The following is a 25821-nucleotide window of genomic DNA, read 5'->3' on the forward strand; positions in this document are numbered from 1 at the left end:
AGTTCCATTGAATGATAAATGTGTTTTAACAATGTTGTTGAACCGAATGTACAAAGGAAACTGTTAAAATAACCACAGAATTAACCACAACCTTGAAATAAGAGCGCAAGGTTTATCAGATGCGTGAAAGTAGCGTTCGTTGGAAAAGTTAAATACTATAGCATTTTATTTTATGAAAATTAGATAAAGAAGTTTTCGCACTGCAAGAGAAGTGATCTCGCGCTCAAAGAACGTGCCAGAAAATGCCTAATATGGACAAAGGCATCGATCGCTGCAGCTAACCTGAAAAAAAGCAGAATGAACTGGTGAAACGTTAAGACAATAAACACAATAAATAAATACAATTTATGAATGATGCAGTGGTAATTGACATATAATTTATTACAGTACAGAAACTATAAAGTATATTTTTTTACCTTATTCTGTGCAGACAATTGAAATAATTGTTTGTAGTATATAAAACAATCATAAAATTGCCATTAGGAAAAAATTATAGATTACAAATGATTGATTATTGTCCAGCAGTGTATTTGATTTCTTATAGCAAATTCAAAGTAAGAGATAAGAAAATAATTCCTTCTAAAAAAAAAAGGTGGTGGAGGTGGGGGTCCCCCTCGGTCCGTTCGCCGCGGGGCCCGGTGCGACCGCACCAGTTGCACCCCCCTAAGGACGGCCCTGAATGCACTTAAAGAATGCAGAATCGAATCGTTAATCGAATCCAATCTAATTTAATTGAGTAATTTCTGAATTTGCAAAAATCGTTCTTGAATCGAATCGAAAACCTATGAATCGTGAATCGAATCGATTCGCTGTCTACCCAAAGATAGTAATAATATTAGCTCTAGTAATAATATTAATAAAAACAGTATTCTTCCACCAAACAATGTAGTTCCTCAGAATCAGTTGTGGTTGCAATAAAGTGGTTGCCAAGCAACACACAAAGTAAACAAAGGTGTATGTTTGTAGAGTAATTTACAACAGCTTCGAACGTGACTCAGCCAATCAGAATCAAGGACCGGAACTATCCGTTTTATAAGCTGATATTAGATAATGAATTGTGTATGCTCATTAGAATTCATGAGCAGCTTATTAGAATTAGAATTCTCAGCTTATTAGAATTTTAATATCTCTACATCACTAGTCTCAAAGGTGAAAGAAGTTGTTGCATTTTAACGTAAAATTACACATATAAATCAATTTTTTCTTTGTATAATGTACACTGATGAGTCATGCACAATAAGACAAGCAATATGTGTTAATAAAGTAAATAAGGTCCGTTTTGATTTGATGTTTACTCTAGGCTAGATTTTTCTAGATTTTCCAGCAGGGGACATGAATGTTCATATACTGTACATACAGTTTAAAGGTTTGGGCTTAGTGTTGTTGTTTTTTTTTTGGACAGGATTTTTTTTTTCATTCTGTAAAGATGACTGGAGTAATGACTGCTGAAAATGCAATATTTCCATTACAGGAAAAAATTACATTTTAAAATATATTAAAAAGATTTGGGTTAGTAAATTGTAAAAAATATTTCATAATAAAAACCTGCTGACCCCAAACATTAGGACACTTGTATAAAAAGTAATTAATATTATTAATATTGCTTGAAATTATATTAGAGCTGAATTATAAAGCGAAATGAATGATAATGTTATAGATAAAAATATATAGATAAATCTGTCAGTGATGAGGTCTGTGCAGAGCATACAGTATTCCTTTTACTCACAGCCACTAATGGGGTGGATGGGGATGTGATCACGGTACCATGTGATGTTTGGCTTGGGAAAGCCTTCTCTGGTCTCACAAGATGCAATCTAACCAAATAAAAGATGTGTCAGCTTAAACCCACCACACAGTATTTGACTCACACAAACATTATATATGCACACAGAGAGAATCTAAGTATATGATGTACCTTAGCTGTGGAGTCACCGGACACAGAAACTCCAGAGAGGACACCGTCAATGACAGGAGGCTCTGGGGGGTCTGAAAACAGCAAGTTAATATTTATACTTATAAACTCAGGAAAAGAAGCAACGATATTAAGCCATTTAGTGAGAATGTTCAACTGACAGGAGTGAGAGACTTACCAAAAACCTTCAAGAGAGTCCTGCCCTCTCCATTGCCTGCTGCCAAACCACTGACCTGACAGAAAAACTCTCTTTCATCAGACAGCTTAACGTCCTGAATGGTCAGAGTTTCTCCATCACTGTTTGATCGCACACTGATACGATTGCTGTAGCTCGTGTTCTCGTCCACCTTCTGCATGGTCAGGTCGCTGTAGGAGATCCTGACCCGGTGACCTTCACGTTCCCGCTGAGGATGATGGGAAGTAAAACTTGGTAAATGGTCTGTAGATATGATTCGAGTCCCTCATTCAAATGTAAGTCTAAGGGACTTTTTAATCATTTTAATGTCAGCCAGGCAAAATTTTTAAATCTGAGCAATTAAACATATCCAGAAACATTAAAGGGGTCATATGATGCGATTTCAATTTTTCCTTTCTCTTTGGAGTGTTACAAGCTCTTGGTGCATAAAGAAGATCTGTAAAGTTGCAAAGACTAAAGTCTCAAATCCAAAGAGATATTCTTTATAAAAGTTAAGAGTCAGTCACACCTACCTAAAACGGCTCGTTCTAAGTTGACCCAAAAAGGGAAGTTCTGTCATAATTTATTCATCCTCATATCATTCCAAACCTATAAGACTTCCGTTCATCTTTATCTGTTTCCATTCATCTATTTCTAATATTCTTTCATCATTTTGTCCATCTATTGAAAGTCCCTGCAACCAAAAAAATCACACACAAAAAAAATAAAGTACACGCAGTAAAAGACATTGTAAAAGTGCTCCAAATTAAACAAGCGGTTTAATCCAAGTCTTCTGTAGAGACATGATCGATTTCAATGATGAACAACTTTAATTTTATTCCCATTCAAAACATTGATCAATATTCATAGAGCTCATCAAATACGGTCAACGAAAGCTCTAACATACTTGCTTGACGTCACATAAACATGTTTGAGTTTCTGCAAGAAACAATGAAGTTTGTTCTCACACCAAACAAGTATAGTTGAGCTTCGGTTTACCATATTTAAGATTGTTTATGCATGCTGATCAATGTTTATATGTGAATAAAAGCCTACATTAATCTGTTCTCCACATAAAGCGATTGCATCACTGTAGAAGACTTGAATTAAACTAGATTATTTTTTACAAATCTTTCAGGTTTCTTTAAAAATATCTTAATTTGTGCTCGAAGATGAACACAACTCTTATAGGTTTGGAACGACATGAGGGTAGACAGAATTATAATTTTTGGGTGAACTATCGCTTTAAATCAAATAAGTGAAAGAGTCTGAGAGCTTTCAGGACTCACCACAAACCACTGGACCATGACCATCATGGGCTTCTCAGTGAAGGTGTACAGGCAGGGGATCTCTGCAGACTCATCCATGTAAACCTCTACAGAGTCCTCCATCCTAAGATCCACTAGCGCCCAAGCTGCCAAAGAAAACACATTGAGATTGTGTGCTTGAGGCCCTATGAGAACAAACGCTGCTTTATCAACACGTGAAAAAAAAAAACACATTAACAAGCTTTTAATGCACTTTAGATTGCATACTAATGTTTAAGCCACAGCCTTAGAGAAAACTCAATTACACTCCTATTAATGTTAGGTCAGCAGCAGTAAAACACTCTCTTTGTTCAAATTGTTCAGGATCAGTTGAAGTCTGTACATGATGACAAGGCCCTTGCTGGATCTGTACACTGTTTTTGCTTGTTCTGCACTGATTGTGGGGTGAAATGATTTAGGATTGATTTAATATGGTAAAAATAGGACAGAGAAGACATTAAAAAATAATAAAAATTAGCCAAAGCAGATAAACAAACATTGCTGGTGACACAGGTTTTCATGCTGTCATGTTAAAGATGTTATCATGGTTTTGACGTTTTTCATAGTTTCACAGTTGAGACTTTTGCAGAATTCTGGGTCTGTAGTTTACATGCGGGCCAACTGAGAACATCAGACAGTTATTAAGTCATTGGTCTTAGTTGCTATCCTGTTGTGATTGCTATCAGGACAGCTCACATGGTATCTATGCAGTTCTTTTCAATTTTCCAGAACTGCTTGTTGGGGAAAATCAATGTAATTCCAATGCACATACGTCAGATCTATTGATAGCAAAAAGCATATTCAAATTAGCCAATATATTTAGTAAACAAATACACAAGGGATGTAAGAGGTGTATAACTTGACCGAGGAATGTTTCAATTCTGCAGAACTTTTTGTAATTCTGCAGGCAGATTCTCTGCAGCCTTGCTGATGACCCACATTTGTAGTTGCATTGATATCTTGCAGAAGTTGAAAGCTAAACCGCACTGGCACAGCTTCACATGGTTGGCAATATTACTTTAAAGAATGCTCTAGGCCACCATACCACATCAGCACTGGCTGAATCACAGGAAAATAGGCAAAATCATTAACTCCATACAAGTTATTCTGCATATAAGCTATTGCATGTTATGGCTCTTGAATGCATTTTCATAGAAAGCAAGAGATAAAACATGGCCCATTAGCTTACTTCATAATGCATAAAGTGGATTGTCTTTGCAGGAATATGAAAAACTATTAATATGCATTTAAGATGTTAAGCTGAATCTTGCAAAAATATGTCCAGGTCCGAAAGAAATAAGAGCATAATTCAGAATAAAGACTATTTTAGGAACATTAAGATTGTTTGTATTGTGACATATGGTATTTAACACAATTAAGCTAATTTTTTAAAGCTAATTAAACTTATTACTATAATGTGTCTAGTACTTAAAGATAAAAAATATATATATTTTTGAAAAAAATCTTACTATATTACAGAGAATGAGATTCTGCATTACAGTAAAGAGAACTGGCAGGAGGGAGACTTTACTGTCAAATCAGTTAACAATAACATGCTATTGAATGGTTTTGTGAAATTCATCCTTAAATGGATAGTTCACCCAAGAAAAAAAAAGCATTTATTAATGTACACTACCATTCAAAAGTTTGTGGTCAGTAAGATTTTTATTTTTTTTAAAGTAATTTATATTTTTATTCAGCAAGGATGCATCAAATCTATCTAAAGTGAAAGTAAAGATTACTTTAAAATAAAATAATAATAATAATAAATGCTTTGCCATCACAGGAATAAATGGCATTTTAATATAGTAAAATAGAAAATAATTATTTTAAATTGTAATAATATTCCACAATATTTATTGTATTTTTAATCAAATAAATACAGCATTGAGCAAAACCTCTTTTAAAAACAATAATACATTTTACTAACCCCAAATGTTTGAACAGTATTTATTTATTTATTACAATTTCAATGTGACACAAAATAAGATGTTTAGCAAAATGTCCGAGCTGCTCTTGTCCATTCAATAGAAGTGAACAGAGACTGGATTGGTTCAATATTTAATAGTACCAAAATATATGGCTCAAGTACTACATTCCAAGTCTTCTGAACCCAGACAATAGCTTTGTGTGGAACAGACCAAAATATGTCTGAGTAAATGAAGACTCAACTTTCATTTTTGGGTGAACTATTCGTTTAAAATCCTCCCTGTCTTTACTTTTTGGCAGCCTCTTTTGTGGCAACATTGAGGTTTTGAGTGGCAAACACAGACCTGCCGGCAGCTGCCACCACACCAACTGAAAAAATACAGACCATATGTCTTTTGTGTGTGATGATTATATTTGGCAGCATACCTTTAATGAAGCGCAGAGAAAGAACAGCATTTTTAAAAACAAGACCCAGATTTTGTGACCACAAGCGTGATTTTAATCTGAAAATCTTTGTCTGACTCAGACATGAGCGATACAATTCATCTTTCATTCCTCAGATATCTGCGATCAAAACAAGCGTCCAGCCACTGTGACTTTTCAAATGTCACCCTCTGCCCTCAACGGCCTTTTTGTATCAAAAGAAAGTCATTTTTTCCTCCCTTCAGCCCTTCCATCTCTCTGCAACCTGCTCTCCGTCTCTCTCTCGCTCTTTCTCTCAGCATGCAGAAAATAGGCTTGGACTGAAAGGCCTCCTTTTTAATTGGAAACATCTGGGAAGTAGGGAGCTGGACTGGTGGGGTGCCGTGGAGACGGGTTATTATGGGATTTCCACGTCCTTGGCGAGTGACTGGTGGAGGAGAGAGACGTTGGCGAGGGTTCAGGGGTGAAGCGGCTTCACAACAACCTCATCACTCGTCTCCCTCCCCTCAGCGGTATGAGGTCAGTGGCACAGCTACTGCTGGGAAAGAGGGGATCTGGTTTTGTCAACAACACCCGAGATGGGTTGCCCTCAGAGCTCACGGTGTGTTTGTGATTGAATGATCAATGAGACATATGGTTTGTGCAATTTCAGCTCAACACTGCTAAAAATCATATCCTTAATCAATATCTTTGTTCAAAAACAAATAGTAAATGAAAATCAGACAAAAAGTGTACTTAACAGGTTTAATGAGGGAAAGAACTACAATCCCATGAACCAATGCGAATGAATGACATAATGACAAAAATAATGGAGAAATATCCATTTAACGTTGTTGTTATCTTTAAAAATCTATTTTCCTATTTAGAAAATGAATGGCATTTTTATGTCTTGAACCTGACAGTCGAATATTGGTAAGAAACCTCAAGGTTGTGATAGATTTCTCTTCAAATGTTTGTGCCCTTAATCTTTATGTGTTATTATTCAAGTAGCTCACTAGTTTGAGTAACTTGCTCAGGGGTGAGTTTCCCAAAAGCATCATTAGCCAACAATAGTTCAGTCGATACAAACATAGTTCAACGATTCTACAGCTCTCGACCTGTGTTTAGAAGCACAGTTTCCTGATAGTCTGACGTGGACATAGATTATGCTCTTGGGCACAGTGAACAAGCTAACATGCAGTACAATCTATATCTTTTATTCCATTTTAAATATATACATTCCAATAATTCATTTTAGCTTGTGCAATCAGCACCGTTTTGGAGTGTGCATGTGCGTAAATGTGCAAGGGAATCCTGGTGTATGATGTGAGACCACAGAATAAAACCCTTAATGAATCAAAACTAAAAAAATAAAGCAAAACTAGTAAAGTCCTCAGATGCCATATTCGTTACAGCAGCATTTTGGGGAAATTACATTGTGGAGAAAGCTGTTGACTGAATGAATCGCATATACATGGGAGTAAAGTGTACGGCAATTACATACTGCAAGTTAATGTGATTAACTACTAATTAATATACTATAATAATAATCTCACATTAATTGCAATATTGACTAATTAAGATATTTCTCCAGTGATGCATTATACTGTGGTAGTTAAGCAGCAAGTTACATTGTATGGGAAATGCACTCTCCAAAATATTCTCTTCAAATAAATAAAAGTATCGACCATAATGAAATATTCATGAATTAGGAACACATTCCCACAACTTATTCGTGGCTACATTTATTAATTCAGTCCCTCATTTCAATTTAATCGTGGCCATGTTTTATTAATTCGTTCTATCTATATATTTTTTCTTTCGTCCTTGCATGTCATGTGTGAGGCTCCTTAGCTATAACAATTGGTAAAGATGCTTTTTGGACCCAGATGTTGCAGCTATAGCCTACCAGCAGGGGCTAACAGCCATGCTAACCAACAAAACTCTGAAACCCATGAATAGGGTATATGTCGAACATCACCTGACCAAACCCGGAAAACAGGTCTCATCGCTTCCGCTTGTCGGAGAACGTGGATTAGAATTTGAATTATTTTTATTATTATTCCAATTTTTATTATTTTATTATTATTTTTTTATTATTATAAACAAGACAAAAGTGCTGATACTATATATTTAGGGGCTTTTTTACACTATAAATAGAGCATTTCACACTAGATCTGGACTATAGCCACAAATGTCACTTAAAGGACAAATCAGAACAATAAAAACATAATTTCACAGAAACCTCAGTTCATTCATATGTGAATGTTGCAATATTTCTAGTAAAAATCTGAAGACCTACACACACGTTTAGCTATCTAAATGTGGACATACCATAACCATAGTTTTTAGCCTATATAAAGCTGATCGTAATTACTTCAGACTAACATCAACCCACATCCTGCCTATAAAATTGAACTTTTTACATATTCAGAATTTTTTTTTAAAAACTTTATTTTTAGAGCATTTTAACCTTTGAGGATATCCCCAATGGGAGATTTTGTCAGATTTTGCAACGTTTGTGGACAATTTGGTCCCTAAAGTGCAGCTAAGTGAACCCCCCCACACACAAAGCCTTATTAAACTCAGTCACATCCCGCTGGTCCCATTCTGCATTCGCACCCCATTTTCAGGGCTGCTGTCTTTCTCCTTCGCCCCCTCCCTCTAGAACCCCACCCCTGCCGAGAGCAGCCGCCCCACTCATTGTGACTAAGACGCTGGCCCTATTTGCTTAGACCTCTCTGTCCTTTAGCACAGCTTCACTGAGGCCCCCCGACTGGGTCCATCCACCCATGGCCTTCAGATACAAGCCATTGTTCCCACACCTGGGGAGCAAATCTCCTTCTCCCTGTCTGTCTCCATGCCTTATCTAAGCTTAAAACATCCTGAAGTAGCCTATCTCACATATGTCCCTGTTTAAGCCTTCAGGTAAACAGAAAGGTGAACAGAAGTTCATTGTTTGCCTCAAGTGGTGTTTTTCTTATCTTCTGCAACAAACATTTCTGAAATAGCCTGGAACAAACAAGTTAACAATGATTTTTTCTTAAACATGGCCGGATAATCGGATTAGCGAATGTGCAGAATGTCTTGTCAGAGGAGATCTGAGGCAAAGACCTGCATGATGTTTTCTTATCTGAGAGAGAGAAAGAGGGGTCAATGAGAGTGTCCACAATAAAGAGCTTTTAAAAAACTAGTTTCAAAAACATCTGCCAAGTTCTTAGGAACGTACGCTTTGTATTCATGTTGGTTTCATGTGTGTGTGTTTTTTTAAACTTCTATAACACTTTCAAAAAATGTTTAATAACTTAATAATTTATGCATTTAGCAGACGCTTTTATCCAAAGCGACTTACAGTGCATTCAGGCTATACATTTTTTTACCAGTATGTGTGTTCCCTGGGAATCAAACCCATGAACTTTTGCGCTGCTAACGCAATGCTCTACCTATATAATATATATTACCTATATACCTATATAATATCTATATAATATAGATAACAATACTAAGAATGTCATACATTTAAAGATTTTTTGGTAACACTTTAGATTAGCGATTCACTTTTAACTAGCTGCTTATTAGCATGCATATTACTAGCATATTGGCTGTTTGTTAGTACTTATAAAGCACATATTAATGCCTTATTATGCATGACCATATAATATTCTAGATCCCTTACTTCTACCCAATACCTCGACATAACTACTACAACATCTACCTTACTTGCTATCAATAAGCAGTAATTATGAGTTTATTGAGGGAAAACTCTTATTTAGTGAATATGTGTTCCCTAAAGTGTTACAGAATGTTTTTTTATCTTTATGTCCCCTCAAAGTTTTTTTTTATTTTATTTTTTATATAAATTCACCATAAAAGCGGTGTATTCAAGTTAATGTATGAAGGAATCGTGAATGTATTTTTGAATAAATTGACAAATCCGGACCAAACAATGTGTGTCATGTCACTGACCCAATGTAACACTGAGACAGAGAAGAGACAGATACCTAAAGCCCAAGTATGTCAAACCGCTGCTCTGTATTATTAACATTCGGAGCAGTTGGTCTGCGTACTCTGCAAACCCACGTCTGGAAACCACCGGAGAATATTTGGACGTGCTGACAGAGTTTCAAATAACAAGAGTAAGGATGCCTGAAACCACATTGTCTTCACAGGATGATGACTAGCTAGTGTGTGTCTGTGTGTGTATAAGAACGCAGGGGTGGAGAAATTGTGGGCCACAAGCTGAAAGCGAGTTCCTCTAAAAACCAAGATATTATCCTAATGGGATACGCCTCCACAATAATACTGCCACATATACAACAGTGTCCCTGTTTCCCAAGCAAAAGTGGACAGTATTGACAACATCAGTCTGTCTGCTCATCAACTCATCATTGGTATCTACTCTGAAGGCATCTTGAGTAAAACTGCTTCATATTTAACTAAGCATATGCAAAACGCTTGAAGCGGAAGCGACGAGACCCGGTTAACAGAATACGGAAGTCTGTTGCGCATAACCCCAATTGATCAAAAAGAGAAAACTGACCATAGAAGAAGACAGTTTGCACTAATGCCTGCTATAGCTCCCCTTGTGGCAATTCTGAGAATGCAACACATACTTATGAGCAATGTGCTGCTTATGAAGTAAAACTTTCAGATGAAGTAATGAAATTGAGCTTACATTTGAAAAATTAGAAGAAAAAAAAAGATTTATATATTCAGAATTTTTTTTTAAAAACTTTATTTTTAGAGCATTTTAACCTTTGAGGATATCCCCAATGGGAGATTTTGTCAGATTTTGCAACGTTTGTGGACAATTTGGTCCCTAAAGTGCAGCTAAGTGAACCCCCCCACACACAAAGCCTTATTAAACTCAGTCACATCCCGCTGGTCCCATTCTGCATTCGCACCCCATTTTCAGGGCTGCTGTCTTTCTCCTTCGCCCCCTCCCTCTAGAACCCCACCCCTGCCGAGAGCAGCCGCCCCACTCATTGTGACTAAGACGCTGGCCCTATTTGCTTAGACCTCTCTGTCCTTTAGCACAGCTTCACTGAGGCCCCCCGACTGTGTCCATCCACCCATGGCCTTCAGATACAAGCCATTGTTCCCACACCTGGGGAGCAAATCTCCTTCTCCCTGTCTGTCTCCATGCCTTATCTAAGCTTAAAACATCCTGAAGTAGCCTATCTCACATATGTCCCTGTTTAAGCCTTCAGGTAAACAGAAAGGTGAACAGAAGTTCATTGTGTGCCCCAAGTGGTGTTTTTCTTATCATCTCCAACAAACATTTTTGAAATAGCCTGGAACAAACAAGTTAACAATGATTTTTTCTTAAACATGGCCGGATAATCGGATTAGCGAATGTGCAGAATGTCTTGTCAGAGGAGATCTGAGGCAAAGACCTGCATGATGTTTTCTTATCTGAGAGAGAGAAAGAGGGGTCAATGAGAGTGTCCACAATAAAGAGCTTTTAAAAAACTAGTTTCAAAAACATCTGCCAAGTTCTTAGGAACGTACGCTTTGTATTCATGTTGGTTTCATGTGTGTGTGTTTTTTTAAACTTCTATAACACTTTCAAAAAATGTTTAATAACTTAATAATTTATGCATTTAGCAGACGCTTTTATCCAAAGCGACTTACAGTGCATTCAGGCTATACATTTTTTTACCAGTATGTGTGTTCCCTGGGAATCAAACCCATGAACTTTTGCGCTGCTAACGCAATGCTCTACCTATATAATATATATTACCTATATACCTATATAATATCTATATAATATAGATAACAATACTAAGAATGTCATACATTTAAAGATTTTTTGGTAACACTTTAGATTAGCGATTCACTTTTAACTAGCTGCTTATTAGCATGCATATTACTAGCATATTGGCTGTTTGTTAGTACTTATAAAGCACATATTAATGCCTTATTATGCATGACCATATAATATTCTAGATCCCTTACTTCTACCCAATACCTCGACATAACTACTACAACATCTACCTTACTTGCTATCAATAAGCAGTAATTATGAGTTTATTGAGGGAAAACTCTTATTTAGTGAATATGTGTTCCCTAAAGTGTTACAGAATGTTTTTTTATCTTTATGTCCCCTCAAAGTTTTTTTTTATTTTATTTTTTATATAAATTCACCATAAAAGCGGTGTATTCAAGTTAATGTATGAAGGAATCGTGAATGTATTTTTGAATAAATTGACAAATCCGGACCAAACAATGTGTGTCATGTCACTGACCCAATGTAACACTGAGACAGAGAAGAGACAGATACCTAAAGCCCAAGTATGTCAAACCGCTGCTCTGTATTATTAACATTCGGAGCAGTTGGTCTGCGTACTCTGCAAACCCACGTCTGGAAACCACCGGAGAATATTTGGACGTGCTGACAGAGTTTCAAATAACAAGAGTAAGGATGCCTGAAACCACATTGTCTTCACAGGATGATGACTAGCTAGTGTGTGTCTGTGTGTATAAGAACGCAGGGGTGGAGAAATTGTGGGCCACAAGCTGAAAGCGAGTTCCTCTAAAAACCAAGATATTATCCTAATGGGATACGCCTCCACAATAATACTGCCACATATACAACAGTGTCCCTGTTTCCCAAGCAAAAGTGGACAGTATTGACAACATCAGTCTGTCTGCTCATCAACAAAGAAGATCCACTTCTGTTTCAGCCCCAGCTGAGATGATGAATTACATCTCCAGCTGTTTTTTACTCTAGCAGTGTGACTCCCTAAACTTAAAGACAAATGCAAAAGCCAGCAAGCAAACACAAACTCCCTCCCTCTCACTGAGCTCCGAGGAGACTCGAGTCTTGAGACAGTCAGTCTTCAATGATCTGTGAAAGCAAATGGGCCTCATCTATCTTTTTGAATAGAAAGGGCTTTGTGGTTGCCAGTATGATAAACATTTCAAAACAAAGTTATAGCTAAAGCAGTATTTGACCACAAAATGAAAGTTCTGTCATTATTTACCTAACTTTACAAAGAGGGTTGCATGACTTTGGGGAAATAATGGCTGTAATAATAATAATAATAATAGTTTTTTACAGTACCATTGTAAAATTAATTATTTCAGTATTATCATTATTTAAATTGTTTAATTTAATTGTGCAGCCCTACTTACACACCAGCTTCATTTTCTGTTTTCACAACACAACACAAATAAGCATATTTTAATTAGAACATACATCGAATGTAAAGTCTATATTTTTGAGTGCGAGAAAATGAAATCTATTTTGGTGTTAATTTTAATTGGTGTTCATTGGTGTATTTTGTAATAATGAATAAATAAATGGATATTAAATATTGATTTGAGTGGGAATTATTTTATTGCTTACTTTTATAATATACTAAGATTGTCCAATCAGAATCCAGTAAGCAGAGCAGCATGACATAAAGAAACACTGTATATATGAACTATTTCAAACACACCAAAACATATTTAAAAAAGACATCAGTGCAAAAAAATATTATGCGTCAAGACATTTTATGCCAGGTTTGACTACTTGTGACCTTCATGTGATGTTTAAAATGAACCCAACCAAGACAGAGATTTGAGAGCTATGGCATATGGCTTCAGAAGACTAGGACTTTAGCACACAGGTCATATGGAGCCCTTTTATGGTGCTTTTTGTAGTGCAAGAGTGTGAATCGCCATCCATTTTCATTGTACATAAAAGAGCAGCTAAACTCTTGTGTTGCACAGAAAAAAAAATAAAGTCATGTATGGAACGACATGAGGGTGAATTGACATTTTTTGGCTCAACTATCCCTTTGACTACATCTCTGGGTTGTGTTCTGTTAGCTTTATGCTGTGAACAGGCTGGTTTTCAACATGGTGCCCACCCTCCCCCTCTGGCACTAATGTGTCACAACAGACCTCCCATATAGATCGCATTAGTATGACTGGGCACCAAATGAACCACTATGTTAGATCTGTTGAGTGGACTGTTTTCTCAAAGATAACCTGCCCACTGAAGAACTCACTAATCTTGAACTATCTCAGTGTCAATTGTTGCCGTTTGATCTAGAAATCCGAGTAAAGTTTGCTAATCTATAGCTTCAGGCCTTCTAAATCAAGGCTCTTTCACCTGTGTCTTTAACGTTTGTTGAGTTGGGAATCCATAAGCCTTGTGAGAGAAAGGTGAAGAGTACTGGAGAAAGGCAAGCGTGATCTGCTCTGGGAGAGGGAGGGAATGAACCATCGCACCCAACACGCACCTGGGATCAAAGAGGTCACACACACACACACACACACACTTACTGCCTCACTGCCCACCTACTAAATGACTTAACAGGGGAAATGTGTTCAAAATCGCATACTTTCTGTATTTTCTGCATTTGATGAAGAACTTATGAACTGAATATATAAAGTGTAATAAAGTGTTTTAAAAGTATGTATATGTGTAGTATGAATTCAATCCAGTCATACTACATCCGGCATGTTGGTATTCTTATGTGACCTACAATGTTTTATTCATTATTCATTCATTTACAAATAAACAACTCCTTTCTTGTGGATAGTTCACCTAAAAATGAACCTGTATGTCTTTCTGTAATTAAAAATGTTTTAGTCAAAACAGGAAAATAACAGTACCTGTCAGAATTGTAATATCTGTTCATCCCTACTTAAATTTCAGTAGAAATATTAATAAATATATTTTTTAAAATCAATACAAATTGACTTTTCAAAAATGATTTACTTCTTTCCATCTAATATACACCTGTATATGCATCTTATGCTAATACAAAAATATTCAGAACTAACATCAGTCAGATCTAAGAAACTACCCACAATGCAATGCACACAGATGCATGCACGTATGCACACATTGAGCTGTGTGGCCTCCAGATCTGGTCTCTCTTTGTGAAGCGGGAACTGGCACAAATCCTTCACGATGGAGCTTCCTAAGTGAGACGGCCGCCTCCATCCTCTGTCAAGCACACAAATCCTTCTGAGCGGCCCACCGTCAGATCAGATCCTCCCAGCTGAACAGTGCATCACAGCTCACACGTTTATGCGCGCAAGCAAGATCTGAAATGTGCACAGTTACACAAACCCTTTTAAAACTTTGTTTTTTTTAAAAATGTTGGTAACCGAACAGTTTTGGTGACCAATGACATCCACTGTATGAAAAAAATAAACACTCTGACATTTCTCGAAATATAGTACTCCGAATGATCACAGAATTTTGGGGTGAACTATCCCTTTAATAATAAAAAAGTTCTATGCAACATTTACAGTATTTCTGCTAGCAACAGGGCAGGTTGTCTCATTATCATTAGCATTTAAAACTCCTGTGATAACAAGCCAGACTTAATGCATGGCTAATTTGCTGTTTGTCATGACAAGTTTTGCAAAATATTGCTGAGACTGCTATTTCTAAAAGATGGAAATTACGAAGAGTACTGGAGAAAGGCAAGTGTGACCTGCTCTGGGAGAGGGAGGGAATGAACCATCGCACCCAACACGCACCTGGGATCAAAGAGGTCACACACACACACACACACACACTTACTGCCTCACTGCCCACCTACTAAATGACTTAACAGGGGAAATGTGTTCAAAATCGCATACTTTCTGTATTTTCTGCATTTGATGAAGAACTTATGAACTGAATATATAAAGTGTAATAAAGTGTTTTAAAAGTATGTATATGTGTAGTATGAATTCAATCCAGTCATACTACATCCGGCATGTTGGTATTCTTATGTGACCTACAATGTTTTATTCATTATTCATTCATTTACAAATAAACAACTCCTTTCTTCTGGATAGTTCACCTAAAAATGAACCTGTATGTCTTTCTGTAATTAAAAATGTTTTAGTCAAAACAGGAAAATAACAGTACCTGTCAGAATTGTAATATCTGTTCATCCCTACTTAAATTTCAGTAGAAATATTAATAAATATATTTTTTAAAATCAATACAAATTGACTTTTCAAAAATGATTTACTTCTTTCCATCTAATATACACCTGTATATGCATCTTATGCTAATACAAAAATATTCAGAACTAACATCAGTCAGATCTAAGAAACTACCCACAATGCAATGCACACAGATGCATGCACGTATGCACACATTGAGCTGTGTGGCCTCCAGATCTGGTCTCTCTTTGTGAAGCGGGAACTGGCACAAATCCTTCACGATGGAGCTTCCTAAGTGAGACGGCCGCCTCCATCCTCTGTCAAGCACACAAATCCTTCTGAGCGGCCCACCATCAGATCAGATCCTCCCAGCTGAACAGTGCATCACAGCTCACACGTTTATGCGCGCAAGCAAGATCTGAAATGTGCACAGTTACACAAACCCTTTTAAAACTTTGTTTTTTTTAAAAATGTTGGTAACCGAACAGTTTTGGTGACCAATGACATCCACTGTATGAAAAAAATAAACACTCTGACATTTCTCGAAATATAGTACTCCGAATGATCACAGAATTTTGGGGTGAACTATCCCTTTAATAATAAAAAAGTTCTATGCAACATTTACAGTATTTCTGCTAGCAACAGGGCAGGTTGTCTCATTATCATTAGCATTTAAAACTCCTGTGATAACAAGCCAGACTTAATGCATGGCTAATTTGCTGTTTGTCATGACAAGTTTTGCAAAATATTGCTGAGACTGCTATTTCTAAAAGATGGAAATTACTCCCTCTGGTGCAGCACGCCTCCTCATGAATATTTCAGCAGCCTGTATGCAAGCTGAGCCCCCTTCAAGAGCTAAATTAATGTTTTATTTACAGACAACACGCTGTAAATATGCTGCTGAATCAATATTCTCTCCACTGAATGTCCAGTGAGACATTTAGTAGATTTATGGCGATCTACATTCAGTGAAAATCTTGCATTCAAGCCAAAATCATTAAGCTGCAAATGTTTAGTGCACAATAAAATCAAGTTTACATGGTTTCTGAATGCTTTGTGTTTTACAGTGATCTCTACATACTATTATTCAGAAAAATGTCAGCATACTGGGATGACGCTCTGATCCAGTTGAACACCACATCTGATCCCAAGAGGCCAATCAAAACCTGATTAACATAACAAAGGAGGCCTATCAGGAATATCCCCCCAGGCACATTAAATAATAACTGCTCTATTACAAGCCCCTGATGAGGGTGAAACTATTTGCCCAATGAGGCAGAACCACAAGTGAGAATTCCATGTTAAAATTAATTTCCACCTTTTTGTCCTACGACATGAGTATGAGCAAATTAGACTCAAGGTTTCTTCTTTCAAAAGCAATGTGGTGCAAAACTAGATTTTTATATTTTTTGAAAAAAAACATGAATGATTCTTAACGACACAAAACTTGGCCACAATTCTATGGTGCTGACAGAAAATTAAATCTATTTGTACGTCCATTAAGTATTTTTCACATTATTTTCAATAATAAAGTACACCCATTATTCAAAACTGCAATGCATATATAAATAAATAGTCTACTTTTAGTCAGCATTAAATTAAAGCTGCAGTCCATAAGTTTTGCATCTTTGTCGCCATCTTTGTTTGAAACCTGCAATTGCAGTTATATGCAGAATTATCTTCTTTACGTGGGTTGTGCATCGGCACGGCTCCTCAGCACAGATGAATCTAATATTTTGATGTGTATGTGTGGGGCTGTCAGTGACCGCAAAGTTAGCTCAGATCACGTCAAACTGTGCAAATTATTATTGTTATACTTTGTTCTCAAACTGATAATGTTAACAACATCAACATTGCGTGACTACATGTATTTAGTGTATATTAGCGTTATCTGTAGATTTCAATTTCTGTACAGTCTAATCTCTAATTGTCTTACCATTCGAATGTCATCGAAAGAAATTGTTCTTTTAACCTCAATAAGCAATTTAATGTTATTTAGATCTCTTTGAAATACAAATCTTTTAAAGTAAAGTAATCCCATGTAGAGGTCGACCGATTCATCGGTTTTGCCGATTAATCGGCACCGATAGTTGATTGGCGGAACTATCGGTTATCGGCAAAAATCAATGCCGATAGTTTTCCGGGTTGCGTCCGTTGCTGGAGTGGCCGAGAAGAGTGATCGCTGAGGGGAGCTTCAAAGGGTTTTACGTGTTTTTGCAGCGTTGAGTAATGTATCACAGACATATCTCATGAATCCTTTCATAAGCAAAGTGTAGACGGTGTAAATAAAAGATTCATTGCGCAGTGTAGAGAGCTTCGTTTATTATAAATGTGAGATCGAGATGAACTAAGATGAGTGACAGCTTTTAATGATTTTTAAGGGAGATTGTAAATGTGATACTGATTTAATACAATACAATTCAATAAACAAGAAGTTAATATTAAGTGACTTACATTGTCTGACTATAACACTATTGTCTGATTTTGCTCTATTTCGTCGTCGAAAATAGTTTAAAACAAAGACACAGCGGAGCCGCTGCGCATCTCCATTCAAACACAGCGGTGTCTCGTTTATGAATGAACGGGCATTTCTGAACGAATCTAGTGAGTCAGTGATTCATGATTACCCATTCATAAATACTGTCACTTGCTTCATTCCTGAATGATTCAGCCGTTCGAATGAATCAATTGAATGAATGATTCAGTGATCAAATCAGTGACTTGTCGCCACCTGCTGGCAGTTTGTTTCATTTTTAAAGTATCTTTTCAGTTCTTTAAATCATTTAATATTTCTATATTCAACATTTTTTAAAACATTAATCTTTTAATCATTAAATTCATTAATAAACATGAATTTATGGATTTAATTGCACTCATGCCAACTCTGATCCTCATTAAATGTCTGAAAATACACCTACATGGCACTTTTGTGTTCTTCTGTGTCACCTCTGTACAAATTAATTTTAATACTGATTTCATTTGATTAGTAACTTATTCTTCTTATTCTACTTGTTCTTATTCTATGGTTTTAATTAGAATTTTTATAATGGAATATAATCTAATTTCAGACCCGAACCACTCAAATTATAAAACATTACTACAAGCTTACCGTTGTGAATTGGGCTAAAGTAAGGAGATAGTTTTGAACACTGATTGTTTATGTACTGGCTCAATAATTGATTTTGGATAATTTTTAACCAAAAAAAAGCTTTGTGACAGTAAAGCTTTCAATTTTGAAGGATCATATCACACTGAAGAATAAAACAATGGCTGCTGGAAATTTAGCTCTGTTAACAGCCATAAATTATGTATATCATTTTTAACCAAAAAAAAGCTTTGTGACAGTAAAGCTTTCAATTCATTAAAGAAGCCTGAAAAATGTATAACACTTATTTCAAACTTGATAATAATAAAAATGTTTCTTCAGCAAATATTATAATGAATTTTGAAGGATCATATCACACTGAAGAATAAAACAATGGCTGCTGGAAATTTAGCTCTGTTAACAGCCATAAATTATGTATATTATGATGGGGCAGTTGTAAATTGTACAGTTGTAATAATACCATTTAAAAAAATACTGTTTTTAATTGTATTTTTGATCAAATAAATGCAGCCTTGGTGAGCATAAGACACTTTTTAAAACATTAAAAATTGTATAAAAAATTGCCCCCAAACTTTGAATGGTGGCGTATACAATTTTAATATGGTTTTATATAGCTGTAGTATAATTTTTAATTTCTTTAAACAACATTTTTATTATATATTAATTTCTCTATTTTTTTCTATATTAATAAGTTCATTTTTAATGAAGCATTTAAAATTTAAATCACAGCTGACTATTTGAATATAATACCATATAATGTTAAAAGATTTATCAAAAACTGGAGAAAACAACCAAAATGCTTGTGCATTTGATATTTTATGGCTTCATATCTGTTAAGTCAGAAAACAAACGTGGCATTTCAGAGGAAAGTGAAGGTGGTTTTTATGTTATCTTCTCTTAAAAATCACACCATGGAGTATAAGCTTTGCTGACATTAAACAGAGAAGGTCAGGTAAAATGAGACTTAAGACAAAACCTATATCAGCCTCTCTTACAGCCCTATAAATAGTGGCCCTGTATCACATCAACTCTCGTGACGAGCAGAACTTTAACAAAAGGCTCTCTTGTCTGGAAGAGTGTGCTTAAAAGGGTGATGGATTGGCAAGAAGGGAGTGAGGAAGAGGGTGTGAGGAACCCTCCGCTGGCAGAGACATTCGGTCCAAGAATACCACGCTCACAGCGTGAAAATAAAAAAATCAATGCTTCTGCTCTACTGTATATTTCATAACAACCCTAGTGCGACTTTTATGGGTTGCTGCTTTCATGTGGAATAGCATTATGAAGTTGAAAGTGACTGGAAGATAAAAAAAAGTCTGAAATCTGGAATTGGGGGCCAACTAAGGTCCTTGTACACCATAGCCCAGTCAATCATTATGCCCTCCATCGCTCGAGGTATCAAGATGATCAGCATGTGCATAACCCCCAATCCTCCTCTATATTCAGACAAATATTAACAAGCCCACAACAAAGCCAGATCCGTATTCCATCATGCCTTTCATCACACCCATCAGAGAGCTCCGGCCGGGGTGGGGGTTTAAGTGTACTGCAGTGAGCGAGCTATTGCCACCCCCTGCAGAGCAAGTCTAATGCCCTCAAAGAGAATTACAGAGTGATCACAGGTTCACTCCATCTCTAATGAGCTCACGGCTGCCTGCTCCACAGCCCTGCCAGACCCTCTCATTCAGTCTCCTTCAGTGTTTGTGACTCCAGTCTATCATTCTACACTGTAAAAAAAATCTGTGAAATTTACAGTAAAAAACAGCAGCTCTGGCTGCCAGAACTTTACTGTACAGCAGTAGCAATTAAAATTTGACTGATTTAATTTAAATTCCCAGTAAAATGTCCAGTAAAAAACTCATTAACTGAAATAATTTGAATATATAAAATTACTAAAAACTGTTTTTACCTTTATAATATACTGACAACCACCTTAAAGGGGAAGTTCACCCCAAAAAATTGCTGTTAATTTACTCCAAGATGTAGTTCACTTTTTTCTTCAGTAGAACAGTAAAAAGATTTTTAGCTGAAACTATAATCCTTGGTGATTCATAAAATGCAAGTCAATTTGAGAGCCAAAAAAGCATATCAGGCAACATAAAATGAATACCCGTGGCTCCTGACGATATATTGAGGTCTTAAGAAGCGAAATGATCCGACTGTGCAAGAAACTGAACATTGTTTACAACATTATTCTTTTCCACAAACTGGTTCTTTCAGACAATTCTTTTCAATGAACTGGTTCAAATAACCAATCTGCATTTTATGAATCATGAAGGATTATGGTTTCAGCTAAAAATCTTCTTTAGTGTTCTACTCAAGAAAAAAGTCACCTACATCTTGGATGGCCTGAGGGCGAGTAAATTAACAGCAAAATTTCATTTTGGGTGAACTATCTCTTTAAAATACAATTTGCAAAGAGAAAGACATGATGAATGAAAGTTCTTCATAAGCAGCTTTTCCACAAGCTGGGGTAAATACTAATATTCTGTATAGAAGGTACACAATCTCATAAACTCAAATATAAAACACTGTCATGGTAACACACATGACACTAAAATAAAGCAATAAAACACTAATTTTACAACATAAGATGTAACATAAAACCCTAATCTACATAACTGATAAAAAACGAAATACATAAAAACACAGTTATTTAAATAAAAATAAAAAAACATCAAATGTGAAGCGTCACACAGGGAATTCTGGGAATGTCAATTTAAGGTTTTTCACTGTAAATGATAAGATAACTTGTTCTTTTTCACTTCCAAAAACTGTAAATTTAATGGTAATTTACTGTAAAATTACATGAAATGTCCCATTAGGTCTATTGCAGTTTTTCATTGTGTAGAGTAAGGGAATGTGTTGACCAATTAACAGGTTTTTACCGTAGCCTTTTTACAGTCTTTTACAGTTAAAAGTACAATCATACAATCACCACGATAATGTTTAAACTGATAATCACGATTATTTTGATAAAAATTATAATCACGATTATTAATAATGGTTATTCTATCAAAAGGGTAAATGCAATAATATTTCATGTGTCCTTTAACCAACCTCCACTGACTACATACACTGACTTCATTTAAACAACTATGATAATACAAAACTCATGGTTTTGGTTAGTGTTTTGTAATCTGTATTCACATTAGATTTTCTAAGTGACAATTTGTACGCAAATAAGACAAGCCACTCAGATTGCGCAGTAAATTTGCTCAAAGATCATTAATACACACTGATAATAACATTGACGTGCCGTTTTCAACTGATTAACATTATGAAAACTGGTCAAAAATTTAGAAACTCCTAATATAACTTAAAATAATTCCAATTTATGTACTTTTTCCCCACTGTATTGCCACAGGTAACAAAAGCGCATTTATTCCTCAATTATTGAAACTCAGTGAAAGTTTGATGATGGCAGATTTGGTTACACAAGCTGCACAAATGGCTTGTGAAAAAACACACATTGGCTGTATCATTCATGTAAGCAGAAATTGCTGTGGAGAGATCGCTAAACTCCAGCACATGTATGTTTTCTAAGAAAACATACATGTGGTGGAGTTTAGCGATCTTATCATCAGCGCTCGTTCCGCCAACAGGGTTGCCAGATTGCACATATTAAGTAAAACACCGGGCAGGAAGTGTATCCTTAAAGGAGAAAAGCTCTGTTTTGGGGAATTAATCTCTTCACATCTGGCAACCACAAGCATGAACGCTAGTGAAGACTTGTTAGCAATGCAAGATAACGCAAATGCCAAATTAAAAACACGTTTTCAGGATAAATAACGAGCCGGCCAATATCATGACGATTGTTTTTAATTAATCGAGAAAGGTGGATATCGTTATCGAGATTAAAATACGATTAATCGTGCAGCCCTATGACTATATAATGTATAATTTCTAGGGATCAGAATCAGAATCAGAATGAGCTTTATTGCCAGGTATGTTTACACATACGAGGAGTTTGTTTTCGTGACAGAAGCTTCCACAGTGTAACATAATGACAGTGACAGAACAAAAAACACAGATAATAAATAGTAGAACAAGTAAATAAGGAATAAAAATATATAAATTGACAGTTGTATGTGCAGGTATATTACAATAGACAGTTTTTGTGTGTACAGGTATATGCAAATATATTATGTGCATATTTGAGGTGTAGACTGAGTATGTGTGTTAGATAAATAAGTGTATGAGTGAATAAATAGTGTGTGATCCACAGTTATTGTTAAGTGTTCATGAGATGGATTGCCTGAGGGAAGAAACTGTTTCTGTGTCTGGTCGTTCTGGTGCTCAGTGCTCTGTAGCGTCGACCAGATGGCAACAGTTCAAAGAGGGAGTGTGCTGGATGTGAGGGGTCCAGAGCAGTTTCTTCAAACTGCTTCAGATTCTTCAGGACTTTACACTCCTCTTTGGGTCAGAAACTGCTTCCAGACTTTTGGAAAGGTGGCCAACTGTTTTCAAAGCAAAGGTTATCAGACTAGGAGAAACCTTGACTTCCACTCCACTGCTGAAAAGATTACTGTCATCTGCCAAACAGAGCAAAGAAAGCAGCGAGGCACAGGATTCCCCAGGTGAAACTTGCAATGACTTTGCAGTGAAATTATACTATACATAGTTATTTTTGTGTAGACATTTAACAATGTTCTGTGTTTTTCAGAATGGGACAGTGATATATCATCCTTCCTTCTACTTTTGCATCTCCTATCACCCCAGGCTTCAGGAAGAAAGAAAATCCAAAGGATCAGTATTTCACAGGCTATTGACCATCTGGTGGTGTTTCACAAAGTAGGTAACTGGTACACTGGTGCCAAAATACAAGGGCTATAAGCGTTACACTTTGAATTGATTCAGTAATTTCTTCAGCTTATATTTCACTATTAGATAAACTGTAAAATGTTAATATAGTAAGTTGATAAAATTAATCTAAATCTGATCTAAATCTAAACTGAAATTAACAGTTGTTTGGGTCATGTACTGTTTTTTTTTGGAGTGTTTCCCGGTCATGTGCAAATAAGCTAAAAAGGCTAAAATAAATGTTAACTGATAAAGCTGTATTTATTAATTTATCATTATTATTGATAGACTTTATTTTTTTCCCGCATTTAGGCATGCCGGAGTATACAGGAACACCTTGAGCTGGAAGAGAATCGTCAGCCATACATTCTTGCCTCAGGGAGCAGCAAGGAAGCCATCAGTCACTACTTCATTGTGGTGGATAAAAAGCTCATCCCCTGTCAAGAATCCTCTTCACTGGCAGCCATTGATGAACTCTTCAAGGTTCATTTTGTTTTCAGCCTCAGTTATGATCCTCCACTCAAAAATTTGTACACTTTTCTCCAGACTACAGTGTACAGAATTGATGTTGGCACCACAAGTGAGACCCAACATCAATTCTGTACACTGTAGTCTGGAGAAAAGTGTACAAATTTTTGAGTGGAGGATCATAACTGAGGCTGAAAACAAAATGAACCTTGAAGAGTTCATCAATGGCTGCCAGTGAAGAGGATTCTTGACAGGGGATGAGCTTTTTATCCACCACAATGAAGTAGTGACTGATGGCTTCCTTGCTGCTCCCTGAGGCAAGAATGTATGGCTGACGATTCTCTTCCAGCTCAAGGTGTTCCTGTATACTCCGGCATGCCTAAATGCGGGAAAAAAATATGTCTATCAATAATAATGATAAATTAATAAATACAGCTTTATCAGTTAACATTTATTTTAGCCTTTTTAGCTTATTTGCACATGACCGGGAAACACTCCAAAAAAAAAACAGTACATGACCCAAACAACTGTTAATTTCAGTTTAGATTTAGATCAGATTTAGATTAATTTTATCAACTTACTATATTAACATTTTACAGTTTATCTAATAGTGAAATATAAGCTGAAGAAATTACTGAATCAATTCAAAGTGTAACGCTTATAGCCCTTGTATTTTGGCACCAGTGTACCAGTTACCTACTTTGTGAAACACCACCAGATGGTCAATAGCCTGTGAAATACTGATCCTTTGGATTTTCTTTCTTCCTGAAGCCTGGGGTGATAGGAGATGCAAAAGTAGAAGGAAGGATGATATATCACTGTCCCATTCTGAAAAACACAGAACATTGTTAAATGTCTACACAAAAATAACTATGTATAGTATAATTTCACTGCAAAGTCATTGCAAGTTTCACCTGGGGAATCCTGTGCCTCGCTGCTTTCTTTGCTCTGTTTGGCAGATGACAGTAATCTTTTCAGCAGTGGAGTGGAAGTTAAGGCTTCTCCTAGTCTGATAACCTTTGCTTTGAAAACAGTTGGCCACCTTTCCAAAAGTCTGGAAGCAGTTTCTGACCCAAAGAGGAGTGTAAAGTCCTGAAGAATCTGAAGCAGTTTGAAGAAAACACGTAAAGAAATTATAATATATTGACAAGCTAAATGTGGTCAGTTTAAACAATGTAGACCATTTGACAGTTCTCTGAATCTAACATTTCAATTTTTGTAAAAAAGGAAAGAGAAAATCCATACCAATCCTTTAGTGTCCAGGAATCGAGGAAAAACTGAGAGAATGGTGGTGGATCCCTCTGGATCATGGACAAGGCGCTGTCTGTATTCAAACGTTGCCTTCATCTTCTGCATGATGACCTCACGTTCGCTTGTATGATTCATCAAAGAGATGGCCTCTACACTTTGATCATTATCTAGCTGATGTTCTTGGTAACATAGCTGTCTGTCATGCAAAGGACCTCCATTTTCTTCTGTTTTTGGATCATCCTTATTTCCAGAAGGTCTTGTCCCCCTTTGTACTGTCTTGAGGCGCCATGACAAGAATCCAGTGTTTTTTTGGCCATCATAGAAATGTTCCTGTTGAAATGACACAAATTCTAAATTTAACCCTCCATTAAAAATTACAACATCTTAAGTAGGGCTGCACGATAAATCGCATGCGATATTTAATGCGCATTTTGTAATCAGCGGTAAATCTCCATCACGTGCGTGCTTTCACATGAAGCAGCATTTACTACACCAAGCCGTTGTTCACTGACAAGCTGCGCAAAACCATGATCATATATGAACGTGGTTTTGTGCAGCTTGTCAGTGAACAACGGCTCTGTGTAGT

The 25821-nt window shown here is 36.3% G+C and overlaps 1 protein-coding gene across 1 annotated transcript in view; it reads right to left on the reverse strand.

The window, feature by feature from the left end:
- Positions 1-25821, reverse strand: part of mcama (melanoma cell adhesion molecule a) — a 70762-nt gene that overhangs the window by 11432 nt on the left and 33509 nt on the right. The window contains exons 2-5 of the mRNA XM_016557898.1: positions 3377-3501; positions 2091-2316; positions 1916-1986; positions 1727-1814 (exon numbers count right to left, since the gene is read on the reverse strand). Coding sequence (XP_016413384.1) covers positions 1727-1814; positions 1916-1986; positions 2091-2316; positions 3377-3501 — 510 coding nt within the window. The remainder of the gene's footprint in view (positions 1-1726; positions 1815-1915; positions 1987-2090; positions 2317-3376; positions 3502-25821) is intronic.

The sequence above is a fragment of the Sinocyclocheilus rhinocerous genome, unplaced genomic scaffold, assembly GCF_001515625.1.
Source record: "Sinocyclocheilus rhinocerous isolate Xijiao unplaced genomic scaffold, SAMN03320098_v1.1 scaffold1609, whole genome shotgun sequence".
Taxonomy (NCBI): Eukaryota; Metazoa; Chordata; class Actinopteri; order Cypriniformes; family Cyprinidae; genus Sinocyclocheilus; species Sinocyclocheilus rhinocerous.